Source organism: Hippoglossus stenolepis, chromosome 18 (assembly GCF_022539355.2).
Source record: "Hippoglossus stenolepis isolate QCI-W04-F060 chromosome 18, HSTE1.2, whole genome shotgun sequence".
Lineage (NCBI taxonomy): Eukaryota > Metazoa > Chordata > Actinopteri > Pleuronectiformes > Pleuronectidae > Hippoglossus > Hippoglossus stenolepis.
In genome coordinates, this window is record NC_061500.1 from 4,363,659 (window position 1) to 4,391,606 (window position 27,948).

Genomic DNA, 27,948 nt, shown 5'->3' on the forward strand with positions numbered 1-27,948 from the left:
AGGATGAGGAGGAGGCATTGATGAAGAGGAGGCACAGGGCTGGAGGGTGTTCACTGTGTGTGACGCCACAGGCCAAACTACTTTAGTCAAATAATTGTAAGTTGTTTGTATGATTTTGATATTTACATGAATGAAGCAGCTGAAATCATGAAATCAATGTTGATTAGTACATTTGATCCGCTGAAATATTCCTATTTATTTTGTATGATCCCTCCGCATCAACTGACTCCTTCATGAAGGGACAGTAACACATGGTGTCTTCACCCTGGTGAATGTCGGTGGACGGGCAAACAGCCCAGACTGGGAGAAGCACATGTTACGTAAGTGATTTAAAAATCCTTCAGCTGGGACGATCAGTGGTTGACAGGAAACTCTGCAAACAAATCCCTGTAAAATGACATGAATACGAAGAAGATGAAATTACATCATGTTTTAAAGAGGCAGACATTTTGGCAACAAGAGAAAAATCTGAATATGTAGAAAACCTTGAAGCAAAAACCAGGTTGGACGGTGGATCCAGGTGAAGTGGAAGAAGATCCTGATACAGCCTGTGCATTTCTTCTTTCTTTTTAAAGCTTTATAATCATAAACTACATGGAAGCTTTAAGAGTAAATAGGAGAAGTCAACACTGCAGACGTTTTGCCACTGGAGAGCAGTGTGCAGCAGGTGAACTGTGTGTGAGGTAAGAAAGACGTTTTCTCCAGGAGCTTCACTGAGAAGTTTCAAATGGTTAAAATCAGCGTTGACATGGGGTCGTCCTCTGCTCCGGTTTCAAACAGCTTAAATGTCCAGGTCACGTGATTGATGGGGTTCCACCAGGAACAACTCGATGCTTCCTGACATGTTTTATTTATACTCACAGGTTCGTTTGTCAGAGCAGGACAAACGATGGACAAGCTCAAACCCCGTCTGTGCTGATCCTGGGATTAACTCGCTCACTTTAACTCGCTCCCTCCTCACCTCAGCTGTTTTCCTCAAACTGATCCGGGTATCTTCATTCTGTCACTGCGAGGCAAAGCTCTCAGGAATTTCCAGCGAGTCTGGGAATCGTCTTGTGATTTCCTGTGGAGCCCGGAGGCCTCAGGGGCTCAGCTGTGTGTAAACGGACCAGACGCCCTGAGCCGACTGCTGCGGAGCCCAAACAACAGGTTGAGCACTGAGCCGGCTGCTGAGGGCAACAGGGTGCAGATGATGCAACAAAAAACCCAAAACACTCGGGAGTAGCTTCAGGTTACGTTTAATGACAAAATGTTTTATCTTTTTTTCATTGTAATGGGAAAAAGAAAAATCAAAGCAAATGCATCATTACAATAACTAGTCTTTCCGCACCTTCATTTTCACATTCACATTCACATCAGGCCCTGCCATCAACAATAGGGGGTTTGTAATGTTCACACCTTATTATTTTTTTTCAAAACGTGTCTCGGCTCCCGCTCTGTGCATTCACGAGCTCGGGAAAAACTAAAACTGGACAGAAAAACTCACAATTCCAGATGCTGCACGTACGAACACAGACAGAAACATTGATGTCGCACATGAAAAGAACAAAACCCCCCAAAAAAGTGCAGTATCTCTGCGGCTGAGATGGAGAAGATGAGAGAAAGGTCACCGCCCCAACACGGTCACTGCTGGTGGATAAAGGGCCTTTTATTAGAGATGGCCACACGCCTCGAGTCAGCCTGCAGGGTCACCACGTGTCACTGTAACGCATCAGGCAGCTGTTGATGAGTAAAGTCAGTTCTTACATCCTAAGCTTCCAGATCGAGTTCTGACAATGAACTAAAAATGTTCCTTCAGCAGTCTGAGGTTTCGTAGGCATTTTTCGTCTTCTCTTGGAACTTTGACAATAATATGCTCGTTTATTTAAATAAGGGGACGAGGCAAATGTCCATTTACAAACAGAATGTTGAGCTTCACAACTTGAACTCAAATTTAAGTCAAAAGAAATGATGCTCTCTTAACTTAATTATACCCTGAATGAGTGAAAATCTGTCTCTCACAGGCTGCTGGTGGATTTCAGGACAAATCTAAATCAAATATTGTTTGAACCCGGTCTGGTCTACGGGAGGTGCAGCATCAGAGATACTGCAGCGAAGTCGACGTCTGATATCAAGCTTCTCGTCCTCAGCGGACATGCCGGTCGAGCACTGAGACGACCTTTCCTTCAGTCAGTTACAAGTCGAGGCTTCACTCGAGGAAGACGAGACCGTCCGTCCAAAAACTCAGTCAGATCCATTCATCATCATCATCATCGTCAAACAACGTGACGGAGTGTGAGGAAGCAGGGCTAGCTATTAATGGAGCTTTTTACTCAATAATGAAACAAGTAATATGTCATTATAAGAAAATAAAAATCAGGCAAACAAATCATGAACACAAGTCTGACCTGTTTATTTCACGTTTTCAAACTTTTAGGGATCATATCCTTTCAAATGATTTAAAATCTAAATGAAAAGAACACAGCTCAGTAATATCCAGCCCGACGTGGAGTAGAAGTACGACGGAAGCGAGCGGCTCGGACCAGACGTCTCACTTGAACAGGATGGACAAGCGACTGAACCTCTTCTGGACCAAACATCTCCGTTACCCAAAAACCCAACCACACAACACTGTTAGTATACACACTGAGAGGGACACACACTGGATTCCAGTTTTTCTCACTTTGGCTGCAGAATCAAATCTATTTGAATTTCTGTCACAAAAAAAAAAAGTGTCGTATAAATCTCTCTCTTCTAGAGCCTCGGACTACCCCCCCGCCCCAGTGCAATTGATGAGCGCCCGTGGTTCGTGATGGCCACTGTGGTAACTCCATTTCATTACAACTTCTCAATAAACCACCGCTGTTGTGAAATAAATAAAAAAAAAAGAAAAGGCAATAATACCTTAAAGAAGATGAACAAAATGGCTACTTTCAAAAAGGCAACGTCACATTTTCAGTTTGCCGACTCTGAATTCGGTCGAACCCCTTTTCTTGGGGTCGAGCGTCGGGCGACTTTGTGGCACAATCTGTGGTCAGTCCTGAAACTGGACGATCCTCCCTTGTTGTCAGACGATCGATGGGTCAGTGTGTGTCGTGGAAGAGTTTGATAAAATGCTGCGAAACCCTCCCTGGAAACCCACCCGTTAAAAACATCTGAACACGATCACCGGAGGAAACGGGAACTATGACCTTATTCATTCATCGAAAAGCTTATACAAACGGTTGAAGGATATAAAGGGGGGGACAGAAGAGGGAGGGGTATCCAGAGTCAGAGAACAGCCGAAGAAGGGCGGGAGGGAGGGAACACATCATATCTCGGGGAGGAGGAGGGGGAGCAGGCGGGACAGAGGGAGGAGAGACGGGCGTTCGTTCTTTTCACGACAGCAAAACTTTCTCTCCCCCCCCAAAAAAAACCCAAACTCATGGCCACTTGTCAGGCACTTCTCTTCAGTCGGAGCCTCAGAAGGAGCTGGCCGGTGGCGTGGTCAACCTCTTTCCAATGTAGACCCTGAAAGAAAAACACACACGCTTATAATCAGTCTGGTTTGAAATCTAATCCTCCAGTGGAAAAACAAGATATGTGAAGTATTTCCTCTCCAAGTTACAGTCATTACTCTGTCTTCACCTTTCAATACATTCACTGAAAATGACATCAAGCTACTGGTTTCCAAACCGCTGACTTTTCTGACTGCTTTCCCTGACTTTGCTGTGTAACCATAGAAACCTGAGAATGGCCAGCAGGGATGTTATGACAGGTCTGTTAACGACTCTCTTGGCAAACTGCATCACGCCCAGGAAAACGTTGCCGTCTCGTGTTTCACTGATGTGACAGTATCTGACCGAGGAGCCTGGACTGTTGTAAAGTGTGTTATCGCAAAACAGCGGCGGCTCCTGGGAGAGTCGGCGCTCGCTGCGAGACGGCAGGTGTGCAGACGTGCAGACGTGCAGACGTGCAGACGTGCAGACGTGCAGACGTGCAAACAGCAGCTGCTCCGACAGTTTGTCAGACGAGGACACTGCCAACGTGTCTGCAGCTCTACAGCTCCCCCTGCTGGGGATTATCAACAACTGGGAAATATTTGAAATGAAGTTTAATAAAATATAATTGACGTTTAAAAATATTGTTTACTGTTGACTGGAGAAAATCAAAACTTCATGGTGTCAATAGTCAAACCTTTAAGAAAATTCTATAAAAGAATTCTTGTCTTTAGTGCAGATTTCTGTGTTTTTATATTTCTGAAAAAGAGTATTTGTAATATTTCTCTATGAAAACAGAAATATTATGATATAAAATATTTTTTTACTATTGTCCACGATGTTTCACCCAAGACAAACAGACCTGAACCATTAGAAAACCCCACTTAAACCAGGATTAGAACAGAGAACCTTCTTGCTGGGAGGCCACAGTGCTAACCCCTGGACCAGCGTGTCGTTTCTCATTCATTGCTCGAAAGGAACTGGAAATCACTTCATTAATCTCCCGTCATAGTGACAGTCTGTGTCTGCGTCTTACCCCAGCCCCAGAGCGATGATGTGTGATAGCAGCAGCGAGGGGATGAAGATTTTGAGGAACTCGGCAGAGAAGAGGCCTCCTTTCTTCATGGCCCCGGTCTTCCTCATGCTGAGCGTTACCGAGCGGCGAGGATGACGGAAGTGAAACTCCCTGTAGATACACACACAAGACATTTTAGACAAAGCACAAGTCTAACTGACGACAACACACACACACAAATACACCTGTTTAGTCAAGGTAAACACATCTCAGCAGTAAACAGGCCTCAGGTCATGTTTCAGCCTTTAGCAGCACAGAGGACTGATGGATATGTTGAAACAAACACATACTGGACCATCTAACTGCTGCGAGCTCTTGGTTAACTGGCCTGAGGAAGTTTTATATAACGAGAGAGTCTGGGTGAAGAGTCCCAAAGCTACGACGTCATTTCACTAGGAAACATTTGCGTATGCGTCTCAGGAGCAAGATTTAATCAATTTTTAGATGAAATGGAACCGTTTGATTTTGTCAAGAACAAAATTATCTCCACCAGATTTTTGTGATATAAAAGCCATATTTTGTCAATTAAGTTAATTTAAACTCTTCAACAAGTCACATCAGAGTTTCAAAGACAACTCCTGCCAGTTGCCTTAATATTTCAGCGTTAGACCAGGTTTATTTTATTCTATTACCATAATGACCGACCGCATCCACAGGACAAGCAAGCAGACGTGTGTGTTCAGTTGCCACGGAGACTTGCTGATGTTGTTGACCGAGCTGAAACTTACTTGGGGGGAATGTTTTCCGGTCGACTGGACCAATCCGCGACCCAATCTGCGTCCTTCATCAGGATGTCCATGTCCCTCTCCTTGTCCAAGACGTCCTCTTCTGACTGATGAGACACACACACACCTGGTTTAGAGACCTTGGCTCAGAATTGATGTCCATGAGGACAAATCTTTCAGCACAAATAAGACACTTTCTGCACAGTATGTTTGTTGTTAGTTTTTTTTCCAGCCCTGACAAAGATCAGAAGAGGAAAAATGAGTGAAAGTGACGACATAAGCTGGGCAAAAGAGGCTCAACGGCCATCGCCATAGAAACTAAAGGCAGGCAGCAGCTGTCATTCAGGTGTACACACACAAACCACTTCAGCGCCAGTAGACAGGGTTGCTATGGCAACAGACTGATGGAGAGCCCGTGAGGCGCTTACTTGGCTGTCTCTCCTGCCAGTCACGTCCACGTCGAAGATGATCTGTCCGTCGTCCTGGGGACTGTGAGGTCGTGGAGGGCTGCGGGGAGCGAAGTCAACAGCGATGAGCCACAAGACTCGTTATCGTGAAGCCTGAAATTCTCACGTGCGAGTTAAAAGCTTTTAGACACCGAGGAGATAGAATGACACATGTACGATACGGTCACAAGACAGAACACTTCAAACGAACATTAGCTGAGATCAGAAGTATTAAAAACAACTTCAAACCAGTGTACACAGGATATTACACGTCAGGTAACCATAGCAACAGTAGCTTAGGTGCTGAGTGGTAGCCATTAAGGTTTAATGAAGTACTAAAAACCCATAAAAACTGTTTGGAAGTGCACGGGGGTGTTGGGAAACATTGTGTTTCAGCTTTATGCAAAAACCTATCTACACTCAGTGCCTCATAACGACAGATTTTTTAGAAAATTAGCAGATTTTTATTATTCAAATTAGCAGACGCACACTAAACATTTGTTTTGTTGTGTACGATGAAACAAACCTGCATTTGGGCATTTTCTGCTATTTTTTCTGCAGATCCTCTCAAGCTCCCTCTTCCCCTCCTCATCTTAAAACTTATTGGATTTGATCTTTCATTTCATTATGAATAAATAAATTGAAAATCCAACACACAGCAGGAAGAAACTGTTCTAAAAAAGTATTAAAAAACGACGCAGTGCAGGTTTTTGTTTTCCAGCTTGTGTCAGAGCAGCTTGTTGATTCTTTTGGAATCAAATGCCATCCTCAGGTGACTCACTGGCAGCTGACCACCGCCGCGCTCTCTGATAACATCCGCTTCATCGCAGCCCCGTGGATTACACACAAGCACATGATGCAACCCGAGGAGTCAGGATTATTAAAATGGGAGGCGCGCTTGGACGGAAGACATCCGTTTATTTTCAGAAGCCGACTCAACTCCTGACTCAACATGTCGGGGGTGTAATTATGACAGAGGAGCTTCTGTTGGGTTATGAGGTCATTTCACTTTTCCACCAGATTGCTGAGGAAAGTTGAGGATTTTTGAAGAGTCAAGTCCGACATTAAACATCTCCGATAAAAAGGGTTTTCTGTTACAGTTACACCAGTGAGCTTTTACCGGGTTGTTATGAGCATCCACACAGGAGAAAGCTACTGCACTATTTAATTTAAAAATACAAGTGATTATATGTAAATCCTTTTAGTGAAGTTATGTCTTTTGGGCCATCGCACCATCCGTGCGGTCAGAGGAGCAGTTTGAGATTCTGGCACGAGACATCAAAGATCCTCACATCACATCCAGGCTTAGAATTAAGTGATTTTGCTTCAGCTCTAAATTCAACTGTGCTGTGTTTTCTAAAAACAGGCTGCCCTTAACTTAGTGAAAGTGGAGAAGAACTTTACACAAGTACCAACTTCCCCATGTGGCCTAATCCTCCGCAGCTGTAAACACAAAGTCATGATCCCAAAAACTCGTGACTTTTCTTTTCACATTTTTTTACTGTGGTGGAAATTCCTGTCTTCATCTGGATTCACAACATCAACTGTTTTTGTGTTGTTTACTTAGTCTAATTACATTAATTATTTTCCCACTAACTACAAAGCTCCAGGGAATTTAATCTTCCCCTAACCAGATCAGATTTGTGTCTTATTTTGAAAGGTTTCTTTGCGTTACCTGTCACACGAGGAGTTGCTGCGGCTGGACTCGTGCTGGGCGTCCAACAGGATTTTCTCCATGTCTCCGTTGTGGATCGAGGACGAGGACGGGACGTGCTCCAGCCCCCCCACCATGGCCTCCTCTTCCTCCACCTGAGGAAGGGGCAGCAGGTCCGGGGCCAGGCCGCCTGTGGAGGACGACTGGGCCAAGCTAGCCGCAACTCTGTTCATCTCCAACTCCACCCAGGACCCTGTGGTGCAAAACAGACAAACACATTAGCTTCACTCACTCACCACTGTCTGTGCAAAGGCGCAAATGATACCATGGAAGATAAATGTTACCAGGTTTTTATTATTTTCACTCATATAAACACAATTTATTATGTTTACATCCACCAAGGAGGTTATGTTTTCACCCCTGTGCCTTAATCATTGCAATTATGCATTATTTCCATTTGTGATGTTACAACTGAATTTATGTTGAACAGCTGGACTGCATAAGTATGTTACAACATATAGATAAGAAATCATAAAACCTGTTTATTGCTCTGTTAATTGAATACAAGTGTCAGCATTACCTGATAAGACGAAGCCAGTGTTAAGTCACAGCAATAAACCAATGAGCCAATATCCTGTTCAGAGCGGGATCTGATAAGTCCCAAGGGACAAGATTTGCATCTGCCACTAAAATTATAAGCGTCATTTAACTGTCTTCTGTTTAGTTTGGTGTAAATTACCATAATTTTGGGGTAAAATTCCCAGAATAATAACCTTCCAGTTTGTGCCTCTGCAGCACAAACACACATTATTCACCTTCTCTTAAATCACTTTTGATCATATCAGAGGTTCTGATAAATGATTTCACTTGGGGGCCATGTCAGTGAGCCTAAACTGAAGATACACTAACCCTACTAATATAAAATTAAAGACACTTTTACTGCTATGACAGGTTAAGAAGCTGCAGTGGAAAAGCTCTACTGTAGAGACAGTATCTGCTTTCAGACCCGCACTGAAGTCCCAACATTTTCTTGAAAGAATGAAAAGAGGAGCCATACACGTAGAAGATGCAGATGAAGATGTCAACTTGGAAAGATTATGAGATTCGAGAGCTTTTGGTGACAAGAGCCAACTGGTGTTAGTGTACTGTAAACAGAGACACTGAAGCGGAAATTATACTCAATGTCCTGCATCCTGCGGGGACTGACTCGGGATAATGGCCGCATTAGGCCGTATTTTCTTAATTTTCACAAAGGGAGGAAAGAAAGTGATAGTTTGACCATGGACAGAAATCTTTTCACAGCAGATGGTAGTTTATTTATAAACGAAGGATTAACGTTGGCTCTTTTAAATTGTTAGTGTCCTGCTGAGCCAGAATACATAATACAGCAGTGTGAGAACTGGCACACCTAACTGGATCTACAGGGATCGTTCATGTTAACTGTGCTTTTCCTGCTATGACATGTCAAACCGTCCAGCACTCCCAACAAAGTGGAGCAGAAGAGTCTTTACTCGAAACGTGAAGAACAAAGGGGGATGAGAAGTCATAATGATTTTCTGATCTTCCACTGGGAGGTGACAACAAAAGAGCGACAGCCGGAGAAGTCAAGGAAGTTCATGAGTGAGGCACTGTTTACCGCTGTGTGATGAAAGGGCAGTAAATGCCTGGCCGTGTACGTGCTCAGGCTCCATGTAGCTCCCGACTGGGATATGTGACGCCCTTCCTGTTTGTACATGAGCTCTTGCATGCACTGGTAGCTGAGGAGGCAGAGCAGGTCACCGCTGGGTTACAAATACATAAAGGAAGGGCAGGTTAGCGAGGGCGAGAAATTGGAGACGCGGGGCAAGGAAGTGCTTTGACAGCCGTCATCATGTAGCTTTAAAAAAACCCCAAACCAAAACACTTTCTCCTGCTGTCTTCACGAACATAAAAACCTTCAGAGCAGGTCACATGACCCCATAATAACAGTATGTAAACACCGCGTTCACATGAGCTTTCAGGGCGACTGCATTTAACACGCTTCAGGTCAGCAGGCCCACCACCCGAGGCGGTGTACCCCTCCCCCCCACAAACAGGCCTGGACTCAGCACTTGCACTCATCCTGCGGATTACACGGCGGACTGGGAGCCAAGCTGCTGTCGACATCCCATTGTCTCCGCTCCGTGGACTAAAACCACGTTGCCATGGAGCTGACGCTTGTGAACATTGTGGCCGCGGAGCCGCTATCAGCTGCTGGGTGGGTTTAGAGGAGGCAGACATCGTGTGACCTCTCTGATCCACTGATGCTCGTGTTCAGGCGGGAGGGACGAATGTTGCCTCTCGCCTGATGATCCCAGGTATTAGAAACAAATATTTATGACATTGGAATGGGAGCTCTAGGAAAATCCAAAAATAAAGTGGTCTCAGATAACAGTGATGCTGCTTCTGATAATTGCAGGGTCTTATTGTCCCTGAGGCTGCATCTCAGGATGTGCTGTTTACTGTGCATGTGATCTGGGCGCAGCAACACCAACAACAACAACATCAGCAGCTGTTTATTGCATAATTTGTCAGTTTAAATTATTCTGGATTAGTTGACTAAAGATGGTGTTTGGTTAATGTGGTAGCAAAGGATTATGGTGCCCCTGACAGGTTTAAAAGGCTGATCCTTCTGTAGTGTTTACAGGGTGTCTCCAATAAGAGCTCTGTATTATGAAGCTAGTTCAACATAACCAGGATAACTTTTTGATTATCTGGCTTCACTGAGATTAACGTCGGCCCTGTGGAGGAGGTGGAGTCTGTAACTACAAGCAACATCATCAGGACCATGAATAAAGTATCTAACATGATATGATGAGAAGGAAGACGACACCTGAAAGTTTACATTTAATAGATTTATAATAAGGATTTGCTGTGAATAAATACAAAGATTTTCTTGAGTTTCTTACTGAGTTGGTATCTTTGCTCGTTTTCTGATGATGAACACACTGTTATGAACACGTGATGCAGATAGAAAAGTTCATGTCAGAGTGTTTCTGCTGTCTGAGGTCAATCTGACTAAAACGTTTATAACTTTATAATCACTCAAATATATTTCATAGGTTGTGGATATTCTTTGAGTTAAAAGACAAAAGGTATTAATTTCTAATGAGTCTCCAGAGTGTTCTAACCTGCAGTGGTGGGAAAAAAGTAAAAGCATCAACACTGTCAGGAATAAAAGAATCTGTGTTCAAATTAAAATGAACCTATTTATATTATGTATCTATGAATGCGATAAACTCTCTCAACGTTTGTTAGAAGTCGTTTTAAAACCAGAGACACATTGAAAGTCTGGAGCAGCAAACTGATTAAACTGTTCTATACGAATATCTGCTGCTCCTTATTAGTTGTCACCTCATTGTAAACTATTCTGTCCCTGTCATGATCCAGTGGGAATTATAAGTCAGGTTTTCCAGTGATCTGATTGGCCAGTAGTTGGGCTGATGACATTATGATCTGATCCTCTGAAAAGTGAACCGGCAGCCAGGGTTTAGCCTGATGTTACCTCGCTAACCCCAGGAGGCCTCGGGTTTTCTGAGACGTGGTGTTTAAACTACAGCTTACACTGTTCCAAGATACACAACAGGCACAGCAGACTTGGACACAACGACAAAACTGTGTCTCATGAAAAAACTGGGTCACTAAAATACCTTGGTGTCTGGAAAGTTTGATTCCCGTCCAGATTGCTCTTTAATACTTTCCCCTCACACTCTGCACGTCTGAAACGTCTGTCCTCTGGTCACCGGGGCCATAAATAGCACGCGGAGTCACGGCCCCCCATAGTGTGGTAAAGTTAAACCAGAGCAGAGCTGAGTCAGTGCAGCAGGGTAATGAACAGGCCTTTGTTTATGTCTCTGTGGAATATGTAAGCTGAGAACTTATGTGTTTATATAAGAGGTGAAACATTTCCACTTCAGCTATTTAACAATTGACAAGTATCTTCTTTTAAATGGATTATTTCCCCCATGAATCCTAGAAGTGTTTGATTCAAGAACTCTATTATATTTAATGGTTCATTTGCTTACTTGCTTTACTTATATTATAGCTGCTTATGTTAATATTTGTATAGTTTTCTTTGTAATTCTTTAGAAAATGTACATTTTGAGGAGGATGACACTTTGAAAACATAGTTCGAATCTGAAATATGATGCAATAAAACACTAAATGGGGGTTTAAACTTTAAATATCTCCCCTGGCCTCTTGTTTAAAGTTATATAATTGACTGTTAAACACTTTAACTACGTGTAAACTATCAACAATTCAAAATGCACGTCCGCATTTTCCCAGTTTTGTCCATTTCTTCCATCCCCTTGTTGACGAACCTTAGACCCACCTCCACCCTTCCGCGTGAGCCTCTGATTGGCCACCGCGCCTGTCAGTCCAGCGTGTCGAGACGCTATTGGTGCTCCCGCTGTCAATAAACACGGAACATAGCGTTCTCGCTGCTCCTCCACAAAAGACAAGGCAGGGGAATCAAACCCTCGTTTAATAAAACCAATAAACGCATCGATAACACTCCGCGGGCCGACACCGACACGCACGGCCCGCACACACCTGCAGCGCCGGAGCGGCTCGGCGGGCGGGGAGCTTACCGTTCAGCCCGGAGTCTCCGCTGCTGTCTGCGGAAGGAGCGCTAGCGGCGTCGGACATCGTCTGGTTGTTGCAGGAACAGCTCAGAAAAAAACTGTGCGCGCCTCCTTATCTGCTGCGCACATTCAGTCCCGAGGATCGTGCGCGTGAGCCCCGAGTCTCCCCCACCCCCCCTCCGAGCGGCCGAGGAAAGAGAGGCAAGAAGAAGAAAGAAGAAGAAGAAGGAGCTAATGCTAATGCTACAGCGCCGCAACCGCTGCTCTCCGTCCGTGCGCTGGCGCGTCTCTGCGGGAGAAGCAGCGCGCGGAGCACAGGCACCGGAGCGGCCTGATGACGTCAGAGGGGGAGGGGGAGAGAGAGAGACAGAGAGGGAGAGAGAGAGAGATGGAGAAGGAGAGACAGAGGGAGAGAGAGATAGAGAGGGAGAGAGAGAGAGATGGAGAGAGAGAGAGAGAGAGAGAGAGAGAGAGAGAGAGGGGGAGAGACAGAGAGAGAGAGAGAGTGTCAGAGAGGGAGGGAGAAGGAGACAGAGGGGGAGAGGGGGAGAGAGAGAGACAGAGAGAGAGAGGGAGAAGGAGAGACAGAGGGAGAGAGAGATAGAGAGGGAGAGAGAGAGAGATGGAGAAGTAGAGACAGAGGGAGAGAGAGAGAGAGAGAGAGAGACAGAGAGAGAGACAGGGAGGTAGAGAGGGAGAGAGAGAGAGAGAGTGTCAGAGAGGGAGGGAGAAGGAGACAGAGGGGGAGAGAGGGAGAGAGGAGACAGAGACAGAGAGAGGGAGAGAGAGAATATATATATACTGTATATACAGTATATTGTGTAAAACTAATCATAACATTGAAATCGATTGTAAATGTAATTTTACATATTTTTGACCCGATAAACACAAACCTGCTGATTCTATTTGGTAAATTTTACTCCCATAAGTGCAGAGAAACTTAATTTACTCCAACTTCACGTTTTTTGTGAATTTTTTTGTGAATTTATATCAAAAACAATCACAAAGTAATAAAACAGTCAACGTGTACACTGATGAAAGATATATTTCATTTTCATAATCGCCTACGAAGGAAATCTATCCATTTGTTTTTAAATCTTTATTTCAATATTTATCTATTGACATGTTTGATTCTTTACTTGTTTGCACTGTTTGGGTTTTTCATTAAAGCATTTAAGAGAGAGAGTGAGAGCGAGAGACAGTTAGAGAGAGGGGGGGGTTATGTAATGAGTTTAAAAACAAAACTCCTCCAACACATGCGTAATGCGAAATGTATGTAAGATCAGGATCGATTATCGATTGATTACAGACTAATATCAGTATTAGTGGTGACTCAGTGGTAGCAGGAGCACACACACACACGTACACATACAGAGGAACATGTCAGTCCCATTGTGGCAGAGCGTGAAGCCGTTTCATTACCCATGAGACAGATCAGGTTCAGATTCACAGCTGGATTCACAGCTGGAATCCTACCTAAAGGCATTTTGTAGAACTTAAACAAAAGATTCTAAGATACACAACACGAGGGCCGAGTTGAGCACAGAGACAAACTGTCCGAACATGCTGCTGAATGTATGAATGACTATCGCAACACAGGCGAGAAGGTTTTAACCAACTTGCCAAATTCCTTTTTAAAAAGACACGATTCTATATATTCCAGAATAAAGTAAACTTAACAGTTATGGGCCCTTATTAAAAAATCTGGGTCAAAATACCCAAGTGACGGAAAGTTTGATTTCTTTCAGGTATTTTATTTTTGCTATTTCTTACGTTTATTTGCTCTAATGCTCGTTCATTTTAGATTTTGTATCACATCATTTGCAGTCTCTGATATAAAAAAATAATAATTTGCTTATCTTTGATGTTATCATTTATTTTTATTTGCCCTATGTATGAGAAGCACTTTGTTACAGCCGTTTTGAAAGGAGCAATGTAAATAACTTTATCTATAGAGCACTTTTCAGCACAGAATACAAAGTGCTGCACAGAAGAAAGTACATAAATAACAATTGGAATAATAATAATAGAGATAAGACTGGCACCCTAAGTAAATTCAGGGATACGCCTTTTGACTTGGACTTAAAAGAAGACCGTTTCCTCAGGCAATAATATTCAGAGCCTTGGGAACCTGATGGCAAAAGCTCTGCCCCCCCCCCCCTCAGTCTTCAACCTAGATTTAGGAAGTGACAGCAGACTCCTGCCCACAGATCACAACCTGCGCATCTGTAAATAAGGAATTAAAAGATCAGATAGTTAGAGCTTCTGCATCTGAAGGTGTCCACATCTGTGATATCAGCTGTTTAGAGTGTAAACAAACAATCTCCCCTCTTGATATTCTGACAACAGACTAATCAACTTTGACAAACATTGTTTTGCGGTCAACACCTGTAACACAAAATGAGACGTTAAACACCGATTGAATCCCAACAACGATCAAGCAATCACAAGAATGCAAAAAGTAGTTTATTATCTTCACTGTCATAGAATAAAATTGTAGTTATACATTACTAGAGGCATCGATTTAGTCTGAACTGTCCACATTTTAATTTTTAAATACGGCGTGGCGACATCAACTGCTGCAAATCCATGTGCAACGTGTTGCACCATCACATACAGTACAGGAGCAGTAATAATGCCTGCAGTAGTTTTTGAGCAAACACTTTGAAGTGACTTAATGCCTCAAATAATGTCTTCTTTTTAAACTGCAGTCTTTACAACACAGACAAGTACTTTAGTTGGTGCGGTAATTAAGTCCAGTGTCAAATCCAAAAAAAAAGTAAAAGAAGGTTTTCCCTGTTGTGAAGCACGGTTTCAGAGCTGTGGTAACAACCATGGAAGGACAATACTTTTAAGATCACTCAGAAAAGATGTGTGAGGTCCAGCTTCATTTCACAAAATAGGACGGAACAAATCTGGTGACTTTGCTTAAATATAAATATGACAATCATAATATTTATCTTTGAATAGGCTATCTCTTATACCTGACTACCGTGGAATAGAAAACAAAAAGGAGGAAGAGGAACCGATGCACAGAGATGTCAAGACACAGAGCCAATCCAAAAAGGAAATAAGAATAAGAATAATAAGACGCTCTCTTCTAGAGACTCGACCTATCTGGCCAGCCAGAGCCTCAAGCCGTGACAGTGAGTGAGATGACGCCTCACTGGACCAGGCTTCGAATCTGTGACAGTACAGAGGTGCTGCTCAAACTCCTGGAGGAGGCGACCGCCGTTTCCTGATCAGCAAGTGTGTAACGAAAACTGTGAGTGTACGTTAGTGACTGTTGAGATGAGACGTGTGAAGAGACTCAAAGAATACTATGACAGCATAACGGATGAATTAATAAAAAGGTGTATACACAACAAAAAAAAAAACTGGCAATTTTTTTTTCTTAGAAAAATAAACACTACAATGGCACAGGACAATAAGGGGACATACTAAATAAGTGTTTTTGATTTTCTATCAGAGCCATTGGGGGGGGGGGAGAAAAGTTATAAAAATAAGTGTGTCTGTATTCAGAATTTTAAAGTAAATTAAACTGGTTTACCCATGATACCCCAGGGGAAGAAAAAGGGCAGGTGGGCTCGCAAAAAAAAAAAAAAACATACCAAAAAGGAAAGAAATTGGCACAACATCACTTAAACGACGAGGCAGGTGTCACTCTGCCACGAAGAGGCCGATGATGGGCAAGAGCGACGCTTCCTCTGTCCACATCTAGAACAAAGTGGCAGTCTGGGTCACCCAGTAGCAACGGACAGGGGTGCTGGTTATCGGCGTTACCGCAGATCACTCGGGATGAGGCTGCAGGTGGTACACGTGACATCATCCACGCCAGACCTCCCCCTGTGGTTAGTTCACTTTATCCTGGAATATGTAGAGGTTGTTGGTCGTGGCCACTGCGATGATGTTGTCCTGCGGGTGCCAGGCCGTGTGGAGGATCTTCTTGTTGAAGTCCAAACTGTCCACGCTGATTTCATCCTTCTTGCGCTTGCCGCCTGCACACACCTTGCGGGGCTTGAGGACCTGCATGGGCTTGCTGTTTTCCCGGGACGCCTCCAAGGTCACATCCCGCCTCTGGCCGCGGTCGAACATCCGGAAGAAGTTGTTGTATGAGCCGGTCATCACCACACTGATGTGGGGGATATGAGAAAGATGTGTAAGTGTTTAGCTCAAGTGATATTTGAGTAGAAAAACATCTCTGTAGTTTCAGAGAAAATCAGGATAAGAGACTTAAATTTACTTTCGTTACATGGACGACAACAATCCAACTATTCACCTTATTCTGAATAAGTTTATACAAGTTGCTAATAGGATGTCCTATTCATATTCTTGTTTACATGTTTCAGAGCATAGTCTGATGACTCGTTTCTTCCAACATTGACAGGAAGAATTTTAAAACCTCAATCTGAAATATTTTATACCCAAAATTGCTAATAACTTAAGTACATGTGGATAATATTTGACTGAATGCCATAAATTGAATTTCCAGACAATAAAACAGGTGTAAGCAAGCGCATTAATCAATCAAAAAAGGTTAAATTGAATATATAGGAATCTGTGCGAAGACAAACTCTACCAACATCAGGTTTCTTGGTGTTATTCTCTCAACCTGCTGCACATCCTCACCTGTCATTTCCATTCCAGCAGCATTCAAACTTGTCAAAGATGCAGTCGTTCTCGTAGAGTGAGCACAGCTTGCTCCTCAGGTACTCGTGAACCTGAAACCATCAGAGACAAAGGCTCGAATGAAATATGAATAATATGCAGGTTTATCAGATTATGTCCATGTCTCATTTATCACAACAACAACAAAAAGCCTGTGCACGGCCCAATTTGATACGTTATGGTGCCACCTAGTGGTCACTATGTGGAATTGTGGAATTAATTCTGAAATTCTGCAAAGTTGCTCATAACCTGTGTATTAAACTTGACAGCACTCACCTGATGGGTCTCCACTGGCCTGTTTTCCATGTTCAGGTCCCAGATCTTCACAGACAAGTAGTCTCTGGTCATCATGTAGCGTCCGTTGTGGCTAAACTTGACATCCGAGATCGAGGATATGATCTCGGAGAAGAAGGAGCGATTGCTGGGATCCTCTGGCTCCTCGAACACTGCAGCAGAGAAAAGAGCATGTCACAAATACAACTAAATAAGCGTTTTAAGGGAAACGTCTGTGTGAGAACCTGTTCGAGTCAAGATGTGATGATTAAAAAGAAGATACTCACATTTGGAGTGCTTGTCACAAAGTGCTGAAGCCCTCATGTCACACAGACGAATGGTTCCTTTGCTGCTGCTGTAGACGAAGGTGTTACACTGATGAGGATGGAACTCGGCCGCCGTGATCACCTCTGTCAGCTCCTCCATGTTGGCAGGTTTAATGTCAACAATATCTGAAGAGCACGGTTAAGACGAACAAACCTTTCCAAGGATTAGGACCAGGACTCCCCTGGTTTAACCATACGTGATAGACTGTGCAGTGCAATTTGTTTAAGCACCAAAAGTTTCCCTACATAGTTCTATGAGAATTTTAGCAATAGAACAACTCACACAGGGAAAAGAAAGGTCAACAGACAAACATGTCTTCATGTATTTAAAGATACTGAAGCTGCGGTCAGTGATCTCGAGGTTCCAGAGGTTGATGCGGAGGTCGTCCGCAGACAGGTAGGTCTCCTCGTCGCTGTTGACTGAGATAGAGTTGATATGGTAGGTGTGGGCATTGGCAAACACCCTCCGTGGACTGGCCTCCACCATGAGGTCCATGGGTATTAAAACTGGTACCTGAGATGAGAACGGAGGACATGAGCTGAAATCCAGGCAAGCAGTTTCAAAGCTTGCGGCACATTTATTTTGTCTTCCAAAAAAATGTCCATAGACTTTAAATATCAGAGCAGAAAGCCAGAAGCACCAACACCCTTTCTACACAGGATTCATGTCAGCTGTTATTTTTTCAGTCTCATCTCATGCGAGTCTGACAATTAGATTATTTTTAAATCAATACAGACGTCTGGCACCAGCCACAACATGACAGATGTGAAACAGTCTGTTAAATCCATGGTGAAGACGACCCAGAGGGGAATATCTTTAAAAACTAAAATGCATTTTTTAAAACCTCAATCACATTTCTTTAAATTTTGTGCCGACAAAAGGCTAAAACAAGAGATGTTTGGCTGAAGTCCTTCATAGATTTGTGCCCAGAAAGTGCATGATTCTGCCTGGAGTCCAGACATCAGCTCAAACAGCAACTGTAGTAGCATAGCTTGAGATTAGAGCTGTTTTGATATTGTAGCTGCCTCAGAAAATATCGGGTTGGGTATCAAGAGTACGCACACTTATGTACCGATCCTACACAATGCTTTAAAGTACACTGGTTCCAACCAGATAAAACTGAAATTTTCTTTTCCAGAAAATCATCAGCTCTAAAGTAAAGCGGTTTTGCTGTATTGCCACTGGCAGGGGCTGCATTTAGAGCGCCAAGGAAGTTATTTCCAATTGTGTAGTGTTAGCCAGAGCTGACATAAATGTCAACAATATGGCAATATTTCAAGCTGGAAAGTCCCACAAGTAAAACAGCAAAATGACCGTATGCAAGACTTCAGTTTCAAAGGTTATTGTAGATTTATGTTCTTTCTCAGTTGTCACAGTCCAGCTAGATAATACAAGATGTGATGTGTCGTATGTATTTGTTATTTTAAAAGGGTTGAATCTGAGTCAGGCCAAACAACAATTACAGTAATGATCCCTTTCATACAGGGTTGGTAGCATAGAGCTGTTAGAATACGTTATAAGAGTTGTTGTTTGTTTAAATGCACTCGTATCGTATCGGTTCTTGTTAATGGCAGATACGCGAAGTATTTGAGTATAGATCTTATACATCATACAGTTATTACCTGCGAGGATGAACTTTGATAGTTACTAGCCCCACACCTATGTTACACCCACACATGCAGTTTCAGTAGCTCTGTCTGATGAGACTCCCTCTGATGAATCAGTTAGTCATGGAAAGATGGTGCTTGACTAGTTTTGTCACACCTATAAGGGGAGGGAAGCTCAGACCCAAGTTTTAGATCTAAAACTTCTGTGTTCTCTGTATAAACGTTTTTTTTTAAACCGCTCCCAGGTTGTGTTTGCTTAGTACTCACCCGCAGTGACGTAATAGTGTTTGGATCTTTGTAGCGTCCATCCTCCTCTTTGAGATTATAACCCTCTGGTCTCTTGTCTCGTTCACTGATTTTCCATAACTTAATTGTCTTATCTGCAAAAAGTGGGGTGAAAAAGAGGAAATTGCTCAGATAATATTTCATCATTTGACTGAAGTGTGAAAAGAGATTTATTAAATTCTCCAGTATAAATGGTTTTATCTCACCTCTGTTAAATATCTGGTTATGTGCCGAGTAACTAATAACTAACTCACCATTAGTTGACAACAGGAACTGAGCGGCGTTCTTCTGAGGGAGCCAGCGAATTTTGTTGATCTTCTCTTCAATTTCCAAACTCTTCAAGTAGTCGAACTCTGGCTCATGGCTCTGGAAAGTGCTGTAAACATTGTATTCGCTCCGGAACTGAGGCTGACTCTTATTCTGTCGGGAGTCAGGCAAAATATAAAAAATTCAAAATTAGCTGATGTTAGACGAGAAGAAGCCAGTTTCATGATTTTTGTAATAACTTTTATTTCAAAATGACGCACAATATTTTAAAGAATGCCAAAACCTAAAGAAATATTCCAGGCAGAGATGTAAAGCAGAATAGTTTCATGTGTTTTGTAAAACATCCTAATAATAACAAAATATGTGGGAATAAATCAATAAAAGATAAACTATACCTCTATTTCCTGCTGGAAGATGACGACGCGCCCACCCTTGTCTCCTGTGGCCAGCAGCTCCCCCGTGTGGTTAAACTCAACTGTGGATATGATGTCCGCTGCAAAACAAACACAAACATGGAAGCTTACATCTGTAACAATGTCATTTTCAGATTGGGTGAACGGAAATAGAACATCTTACCGACACTAAAGACAAATCCTAACTAACCCCGTTTTTAACGGTCTGGGAATCAGAGCGCATGAGATGGACGAGTGTGTCGGCCGGAGATGCAGCATGTAGAGCAGACGGAAAATGATCACTAACCTAGTTTCTCTCTCCCCCCTCACTCCATTTCCCCCAGCACTAGTGTGTTGCTTTATCCTGAAGCATGCTCTTTCTCCCTCACCACACACAAACACACACACTTAACCCTTTGTTGGCCAACGAAGCAGAAAGACAATGCTGCTAAAGGTTGAAGCAGGAGGTCTATGTGAACGTTGAGCTCCCTGCAGCTCAACGTAAGAGCTAATACATGTGACCCAGTATTATAGCTACTTGAGGGGAGGACTGTTTACTAAATTATTTGTTATTATCCATCAGCCTTCATTAACTCTATTACCACAGCAGTTTACCTTTATAGTTAGAAAGTAACTAGATAGAGCCGTTCCTGAGGCAGCAGGTCCCTGCACCCACTTACGGTAAAGTGGGTGCAGGGACCTGCTGCCTCTGCTAACTGCCCTCGGCGTGGATTGAACTCTGAACCTTCTGATTACAGAAGAGCAGCGTTAACCTGCGAGCGCCCATACACTCAATATATATGCTGTATCAGCAGGAATTTACAGGAGTGAGAATACAGTGTTTGGTTAGACCATGTTGAAAGTAAAGAGTCTTTGTAGAACATTTGTATGTTAACTCCTAGGAGTCCTGGGTTATTTTGGCCGTTTTTTAATACTTTTGATTTTGCCTTTATATTAAACACATTTAAAAATGTTAACCATGACAGTTTGTTTTTTCATTGCCTGCCCAATGCGATCATAAAATAAATTTTTCCCCCAAAACACACAAGATACATCACATGATTTGATCATGTTGGCATGACTGTAGACTAGAGAGTGAAAGAAGTAAGCAACATTTACACCATGGTTAAGTTTTTAAAGATATAAACCATGTGCACATATAGAAAGGATCAATCCTCCCTGACAAGAGCAACACAGTACAACACAAGTTCAGACTTTCTGAACCAAAACAAAGTCTAAAAAAACAAAACAAAACAGCAGCGGAGTATGTAGATGCGCTGCGCGATAAAACATTTCATCAAGGGAGAATCTGTAAAAAAAGTGAGAGAAAACCTGTTCAGCCTGCAGATTCTATGGCAGTGAAAAATGGAGGCTTCTCTTCAAACCAGTAGAAACATTGTGCTACTCCTTCCATCTCAGTAGAGAACGGAAAATGTCAGATGGTGCATTCATGTGGTATCAGAATAAAAAGGAAGAGGAATCAGTTCCCGGGGGGAAAAGTTTATGGGAAACCTTCCCGACTCCAAATTCCCACACGAAAAACAAAACTGTTTTGCAACAGTGGTCATATTAAAAACCCATCAGTCAGCATTCCAATTCTAGTCAGCACCCAAAAATAGTAAAGCGATAAGTTATGGTTAGGGTTATTAGACTGTGGTGATCCGCTATAGTCGAATTTCCCCACCAGTTTGGTAATACTTTAATTTTTAACATATAACAGGCTCCGAGTGTTTTGAGACATTATTTTATGTAGAGCTGTTTGCAGCTCTTTACCTCGGTGTCGCTCTCCCTTTCTCACAAACACTTTTACTTGTATGTCACAGGTCATTAGCCGCATTAGCAGAATACCTCCTGTTTTCTGTGCCGTCAAAACAGCCATTAAGTTTTACCATCCTCACAGACAGCCAGACTGGGGCAGGCAGGAAGAACTAGGTTTAGCACCGCTCTCTGTGTACCTGTCACTCAGGATCTGTTGTGCAGAGCAGTGAGCTGTGTGCGAGCTCACTGCACAATCACAACAATCATTAATCTAATTCCGTGGGAAACGCAGATGATGCTGTTTAAGCTTTTCTTCATACAAGTTGCACAAATTTTGGTCTCTTCAGATGTTAATGTACCTCGAAGTTATGTCAAAAATCCCTTCTAAGCTTTTACAGTATAAAAATGTTTTTGTTTAATTCACTAATCTCACTACACATCAGATCAGGCTGCACAATGTATTATCCGTTTGCCCAGTTCAATACAATACAAGTTTAACAAGGTACAGCTACTTCAAGATAATACATTACGCTCCCTGTGACCGACAATTATGAAACAGGGCAGACGACTCCCCACTCTGCAGAACACAACCGCTCAGCTGAGCGCACACATTCATATAGAGCATGTGGGGGTGGGACTCGTACAGTCTCCTCTTCCTGTCATTTTTGTTTTAGGTACCAAAGAAAATGAATCCTGTTAATGTGAAATCATTTAAAAAAGGGTAATATTAAAGAGTATCTACCAATGATAAAAGAAACAAACAACAAGGAGAGAACAGAGAGGGAGTGCAGATGTAGCATTAGTTATTAATGAGTAATGGCAGCCAGTGTCTATGCGTGAATGCTGCACGAATCAACAACGGTGTATGATTTTGTCTGTCACTCTGCTGAAAGCATGTGTTAAGAGAGCTAAAGCATACCAGAGCGCTGCAGAACATCATGAGCAGAACGACATTTTTGTTTTACAGTAAAGCATGTTGTCATTCTTTAGATTCCAGCTTAGCATGTTTAAAAACACGAGAGCTGGCGTGAGACAGAAATTTCTTTAAATTATTTAGGGATAGAAGACTGAAAGGTGCAGTTGGAAGCCTGGTTTTTAGGTTTTTATAGCAAGCATCACCCCTCTAAACGATAAGAGAAGGCCACGGTCTACTCCTCTCACACAGAGGTTTCAAGCTAGTGTTGGTTGCTGGAAGACGTCACTATGGCTGAGTCACAGGCTTGAGAGCTGCCGATTCCTGCATTAGCTGAGACGGTGAACATGAGGAGGATGCAGGGGAGCACCTGGGTCGAGCGGAACAGAGAAGGGAGAGAGGAGGCTCATGCTAACTCATGTAGTTTAATCTCCATAAATTTAATATAATTGATTTAAGACACAAAATAATGCTGAATGAATGTCTGATGAAACATGATCAAGCCGAAACATATAGTCACGGGGTGCAGCCAGTGTAAATCTTTTTGCATCTCTTGTGGTGCAGCCATCCAACCGCAATTTGACGGAAAGACCAAAAATAGCACTGTGCCTGAAGAACACACACACACACACACACACACACACTTCCACATTCATTTCAATGAGTCAACTGCTTTGGGACAGCGGGGCTGCTCCCATCGACGGCTCCAGCTAAAGCACAGAATTAATTCAACTGTCAACACACTGCACTGGCCAGTCAAGCATGTACTCACACGCTCAAGGTAAAATACCTAAAGTCGTGAATGGTTAAAGCATCCTGCTGATTCTACTGTTTACCTTGCAGTCATTGTGACAGAGGGAAAAAAACTACTGCTGCTGTGATAACTCTGTACATATACTGTCTAATAGGAGTCAAAACTACTGGGCAGTGTCTGACATGTTTGGAAACAACAATCTGCACCACAAGCCACTTGGCCTGCGGCGGGCTCTGTTACCACATTTCCCTATTGTTGGGAAACCTGCACTGCACCATGAGCAACTGAGATGGGACTCGGTGATGTAGGTAAAGCACATAACGAATGCTGTTCACTGCAGCTCTTTCTCAAACCAACCCAATGTGGCTGCTACTAAATGCATTAAAAACAATCTGCCATCAATTCAAGGTTATATTTCCACTGTTCACACTTTCTGTACAATTTAAACTCAGTGACAACAAGCCGACACTTTCTGCAAAGCCTTGCAGTGGAAATTATTTAATCAGCAACAGCACCAAGTGTTTGGCTTGTGTTATCGCTACTTTAACACAGGAATTATACCTCCAACGCAGCCAAGGATTTAGGAAGCAGGCGGCTGCCTGATAAAGGAGTGGAAGCAAAGACGCGTATGTCACACAGGGGCTGCAAAATTTCTCAAAGATTCATACAGTAACCTTGATAAAGGTGGCGCTTTCTGTCTGTTCATCCGCATAAAGACCAGACAGAGAGGCATCAATGAAGTGCGATGACAAAGCTGGATTAAGGGTGGGGCGAGTCACAGTTAAGGTAAGGACTAGGGCTGCACAATATATCTCATCACGATATCAACATACACGATATACGAATTGCAAAAGACTGCTTGAATTGCGAAAAAATGGTGTTCTATGTACCATGCATTCACACTTTGCATGTCAATATATTTGGCCAATCAGACGGAGCACTGCTGCCCAAGATAATAAAGCAAAGATATTGAGATCCCTGATGTGCGTGTCCAGGGTTCTGCAGAGAGAATTGTGAGCTGCCTGCGTCACATTTCGTGCCGCCTCCCGGGACAAATTGAGATCTTTCTCTCTCTCTTTTGTTTAAACGTTGATTTGTTCAAATTGACGGCACAGTATCAACACTAATCATCACATAATGATCGATACTTTTCTTACACGATCGATCAGCCCGTCCCGCTCATTCCCCTCCTCTCTCAGTGACTCACACAAAAACAGCCTCAACGGACATATGTAAAAACTCACACTGGATAGAAACAACAGAATTTGTAAACTTAAGACAACGTATGGAGCCGGAGGAGATGGCGGTGCGCGCCGTTTGGCTCGACCCGGTTGGCAGCGCGCAGCACAAATGATAGAGACACAGGTAATTTTTGTTATGTCCAAACTTGTAGGAAAAGCAGAAAGACTAACACTGTATGCTTAAGCATTTGTTTATTTATCGCAAGTTATATTGTCATCGCAACATTCAACAACGTTATCGCATATCAAGTGTTTTCCTAATAGCGTGCAGTCCTAGTAAAGACCCATTATGTTATTGACCAACACCATGGAGTGTGCAGTACTGCTTGTCAACACAGCTAAATCATGCCATAACCAATAAAAGAAAAGAACTCACTGCACGCCATTTTATTTCTCAAATAACATTTTCCCCACTTTCCCATTCATGCTTTAAAATACTCTTTTGTGGCAGAGCTCGTACCTTCAGCTACGTCATCATCGATGGCTCCTTTCACCTGAGAGAAGCACCACTGCATGTCACCTCCAGGTCCTGCAGAGATAAAAAAAAAGGAGAAATACTGACTGATTGCAAGTTTAATACATATAATGAACATTAATTTGAAGCTTTTTTGCTTAAGGATGGTGAGGTTTGAAATGTTTGTGACTCCGTAATAACTAAGGCGGAGCATTAAACCATTAAACTGAGAACGTGTTTGGACTTTCCTAACATGTACATGCAAGTATTTCCAGAGAAACACCTCGAGGGATAAATGAAATGTTGGAACTAGAGAGAGATAACAGAGCTGCTGAGAATATTTGTTTGGTCATAAATGTCCATACATTCTCTCACAACTTCTATTGATCTAATACAAATCTAAAATCAAGCTATACATGTTATCCGTAAACTGAATCAACGCATCCAGCATATAACTGCAGAACATTTTACCGTCTCTTTAAAGATTTGAGCCGGTGGTTTTCTTTCCAAGATAAAAAGGTGGATGAAAAGCTATTAATAAATTATGATTTATCTGCAGATCATAGCAACAATCGGTGGATTCAGTCTCGAGGCTTCCTGCTTCCGAGCAAAGTCTAATGTTATGGTATGTCGATGGAGAACCTGTTGAGGCGAGTGATAGGTGGCCATTATCCCCATAGCATTTCATTGCTCAACCCCTTTTGAATTCCACACATTTGTGCACGTGACCCTTTATGTTATTACACAATTAAAAAGGTGGTGTCACTCGTCAACAGCAATGGCTGCACATAGTGGAGCAGCTCTGCAGAATTACCAAGGACATGAATGAGTCACCATGGTTTCATCACACACCAGTTCTGAAATGAATCATGGTTTAAAAACAAAAGGTGTAGCGCCCCCTCCCCAGTAATGACAGCCATCCCTTTTAGAAGAAAATGCATAAAGCAAACAGGTGTTGCAATATGGGTTTCATGTCAACCGTGAGTTTCTGCAGGAGGATACTGTGCAATGGGCTGAAGATCAGTGTCCTTCCCCCGCCCAAAGGGAGTGAACGCGTTTACTAAATATCTCACCAGTGACCTAATATCTTTCAGCAATCAATCAGAATTGAGATGAAGCCAATTGTAGTTTTTCTACATCCCACAACTCGCGTATCAGCTGATGAATGAAATGTGAAACGCTCCGTGCGGCTAAACTAACCCATGACTATTTGGGTGCAACCTGCAGGGGAGGGGTGGTTTCCCATTGAAGTGTATTTATATCTGCACGCGTCTCTCTCTGGAGTTTTCAGCCATTTCGGCCAGAAAACTGCACACAACACGAAAAAGGGCTCGGCTCAGCCCGCAGCAGGCCCGGGGAGCTAGCCTGCATGTGGGCAATGTCAAAGTTTGAGCTAGCGTTAGCTCGCCCGTCTTGTCAAGCCAGTCGTAGCCCATTTCGGAAATGTGTCCACCGGGGTGGGAACTGTCGGGTTTCACCTCCACCTACACGTTTTATTCCCCCCAATCTTAGCAACAAGACGGGGTGATTTAGAGGAAACAGCCCTTGCACAATTCCGAGAATCAACCCCGAGAAGTTAGCAGCACTGTCACGGGTAGCTGTGTTTGGCTAACGCAGGGTTAGCTTGGGAGACTGGTCCCGGGCCGGCGGATCAGGGTAAACAGCTAGCCGTGTGCTAGCAGCAGCTGGCTAGCTAGCTAGTTAGCTTTAGTCGGCAAAAAAAAAAAAAAGAAACAGGCCAGATGGGCGACGGCACTGCAGTTTGCTTGCTAGCTAGCGTTAGCACGGGCTAAGTTTGGTTTAGCTAAGTGCCGCTAGCCGAACTGACACTCGGCTGCTAGCGGAGCCTCGCAGCCGTCGGTGCGGACACGCAGCCGGGGCGGAGGGAGGCTGTGGAGCCGGCGGCCCCGCGGGTTCAGGGGGGGATTTGGTGCGAGTTGTGGTTCAAATGAATTACCTGCCATGACGAGACAGACACTGGAGCCTCCGTCAGTCACGATCCTGCTCCCGCTCCCACGCGCTGGCTCGTGGGACAGGAACTTTCTCTTCCGCCCGTGTGTTTTGCGCAAACCTGGCTGTGGTGCGCAAAATTCACCGCAACACCGATGGTTTAATGAGGGAGGTTCTCCGGTGCTTCCCGCTCCTCTCTCTCTCTCTCTGGCTCTCTCTCTCTCTCTCTCCTTCTCTGACTCTCTCTCTCTCTGTCTCTCTCTCGCCCCCTCGCCGCCGGCTACTTCGCGTCTATGGAAAGCCAGAAGGTCCAAAAACACGAGTATTTGTAACGCGCAATCTCCATGAAATCATTTCCTATCATTTAGCATGTGTGTTTATGTGTGTACACATGTACTGTATGTATGTAAGTGTACATGTGGTTTGTATGTGCATGCATGTTTGTGTGCAAATGTATGCATATGTTTGTGTGTACAAGTATGTGTATGTACATGTATGTTTACATCTATGCGTATATTTGTGTACGTTTGTGCATATGTGTGTATATATACACACGTATGCAGATAACTCTGCGATTGAGATCATTCAAACGTAATTATACACCACACGTGAACAGTAATTAGGAAAATTCAGTTTCATTTTATGAAAAATCTTCACTGCAGATAAACCAGGTAGGATGAACATTTTATGACTTCACTCTGCACCATCGACTGTTAATAAAAAGCTGTGCACACAACGTCCAGCACACAAACAATAAAACAAGAGACAGTATATTGTAGAGGTGTTTGAGGAGGACTCACTGATGAGAAGGAATAATTCTGAAGTAGCTGCAGAGCTTTAACACAGGACAAGAAAACAGAGCATTGCAAACAGGCAGGTTGAGAACGAGCACTGACCTTTGACTTGACAGTGTTAAACATGAAATATGAGCTTTTTCTGTGGTGTATCGGAGGAAAATGACGTTTGGTTGTAGAATGCTCATCTGTTTCTCTTGGTATTAACTTCACACTTCTGCCCAAAAGTGAGATCCAACTTCATATAATGTGGCAGCTTGCAAACAGCAACCGTCAGTGTTGCAAAGTTACGTTCAAGACAAT

The 27,948-nt window shown here is 43.2% G+C and overlaps 2 protein-coding genes and 1 long non-coding RNA gene across 4 annotated transcripts in view; all 3 read right to left on the reverse strand.

Moving 5' to 3' along the window:
* Nucleotides 1–1,222: 1,222 nt before the first annotated feature.
* Nucleotides 1,223–12,311, reverse strand: bnip3lb (BCL2 interacting protein 3 like b). Of its 2 annotated transcripts, none has more exons than XM_035184529.2 (6): nt 11,969–12,311; nt 7,380–7,611; nt 5,615–5,765; nt 5,262–5,365; nt 4,495–4,644; nt 1,223–3,489 (listed from the first exon to the last, which is right to left on the reverse strand). In XM_035184529.2, the coding sequence occupies exons 1-6, from the start codon at nt 12,024–12,026 to the stop codon at nt 3,441–3,443; spliced, it is 744 nt and encodes a 247-aa protein (XP_035040420.1). In that variant the 5' UTR covers nt 12,027–12,311; the 3' UTR covers nt 1,223–3,440. The 2 variants fall into 2 exon arrangements, with proteins under 2 accessions (XP_035040420.1, XP_035040421.1); XM_035184530.2 differs by having other exon boundaries at nt 5,687–5,765; nt 11,969–12,303.
* Nucleotides 12,312–14,410: 2,099 nt separating this feature from the next.
* On the reverse strand, nt 14,411–27,094 carry ppp2r2ab (protein phosphatase 2, regulatory subunit B, alpha b). The gene is made up of 10 exons (XM_035184805.2): nt 26,859–27,094; nt 24,908–24,976; nt 19,785–19,882; nt 19,377–19,542; nt 19,105–19,217; nt 17,566–17,743; nt 17,191–17,355; nt 16,907–17,076; nt 16,592–16,683; nt 14,411–16,094 (listed from the first exon to the last, which is right to left on the reverse strand). Exons 1-10 carry the CDS (start codon nt 26,863–26,865, stop codon nt 15,815–15,817), a joined length of 1,338 nt encoding a protein of 445 aa, XP_035040696.1. The 5' UTR covers nt 26,866–27,094; the 3' UTR covers nt 14,411–15,814.
* A 584-nt stretch (nt 27,095–27,678) lies between these two features.
* Nucleotides 27,679–27,948, reverse strand: part of LOC118098139 — a 4,189-nt gene continuing 3,919 nt past the window's right edge. Inside the window, exon 3 of the long non-coding RNA XR_004694126.2 lies at nt 27,679–27,948. This exon is cut by the window's right edge and continues 41 nt beyond it. This is a non-coding gene — a long non-coding RNA (uncharacterized LOC118098139).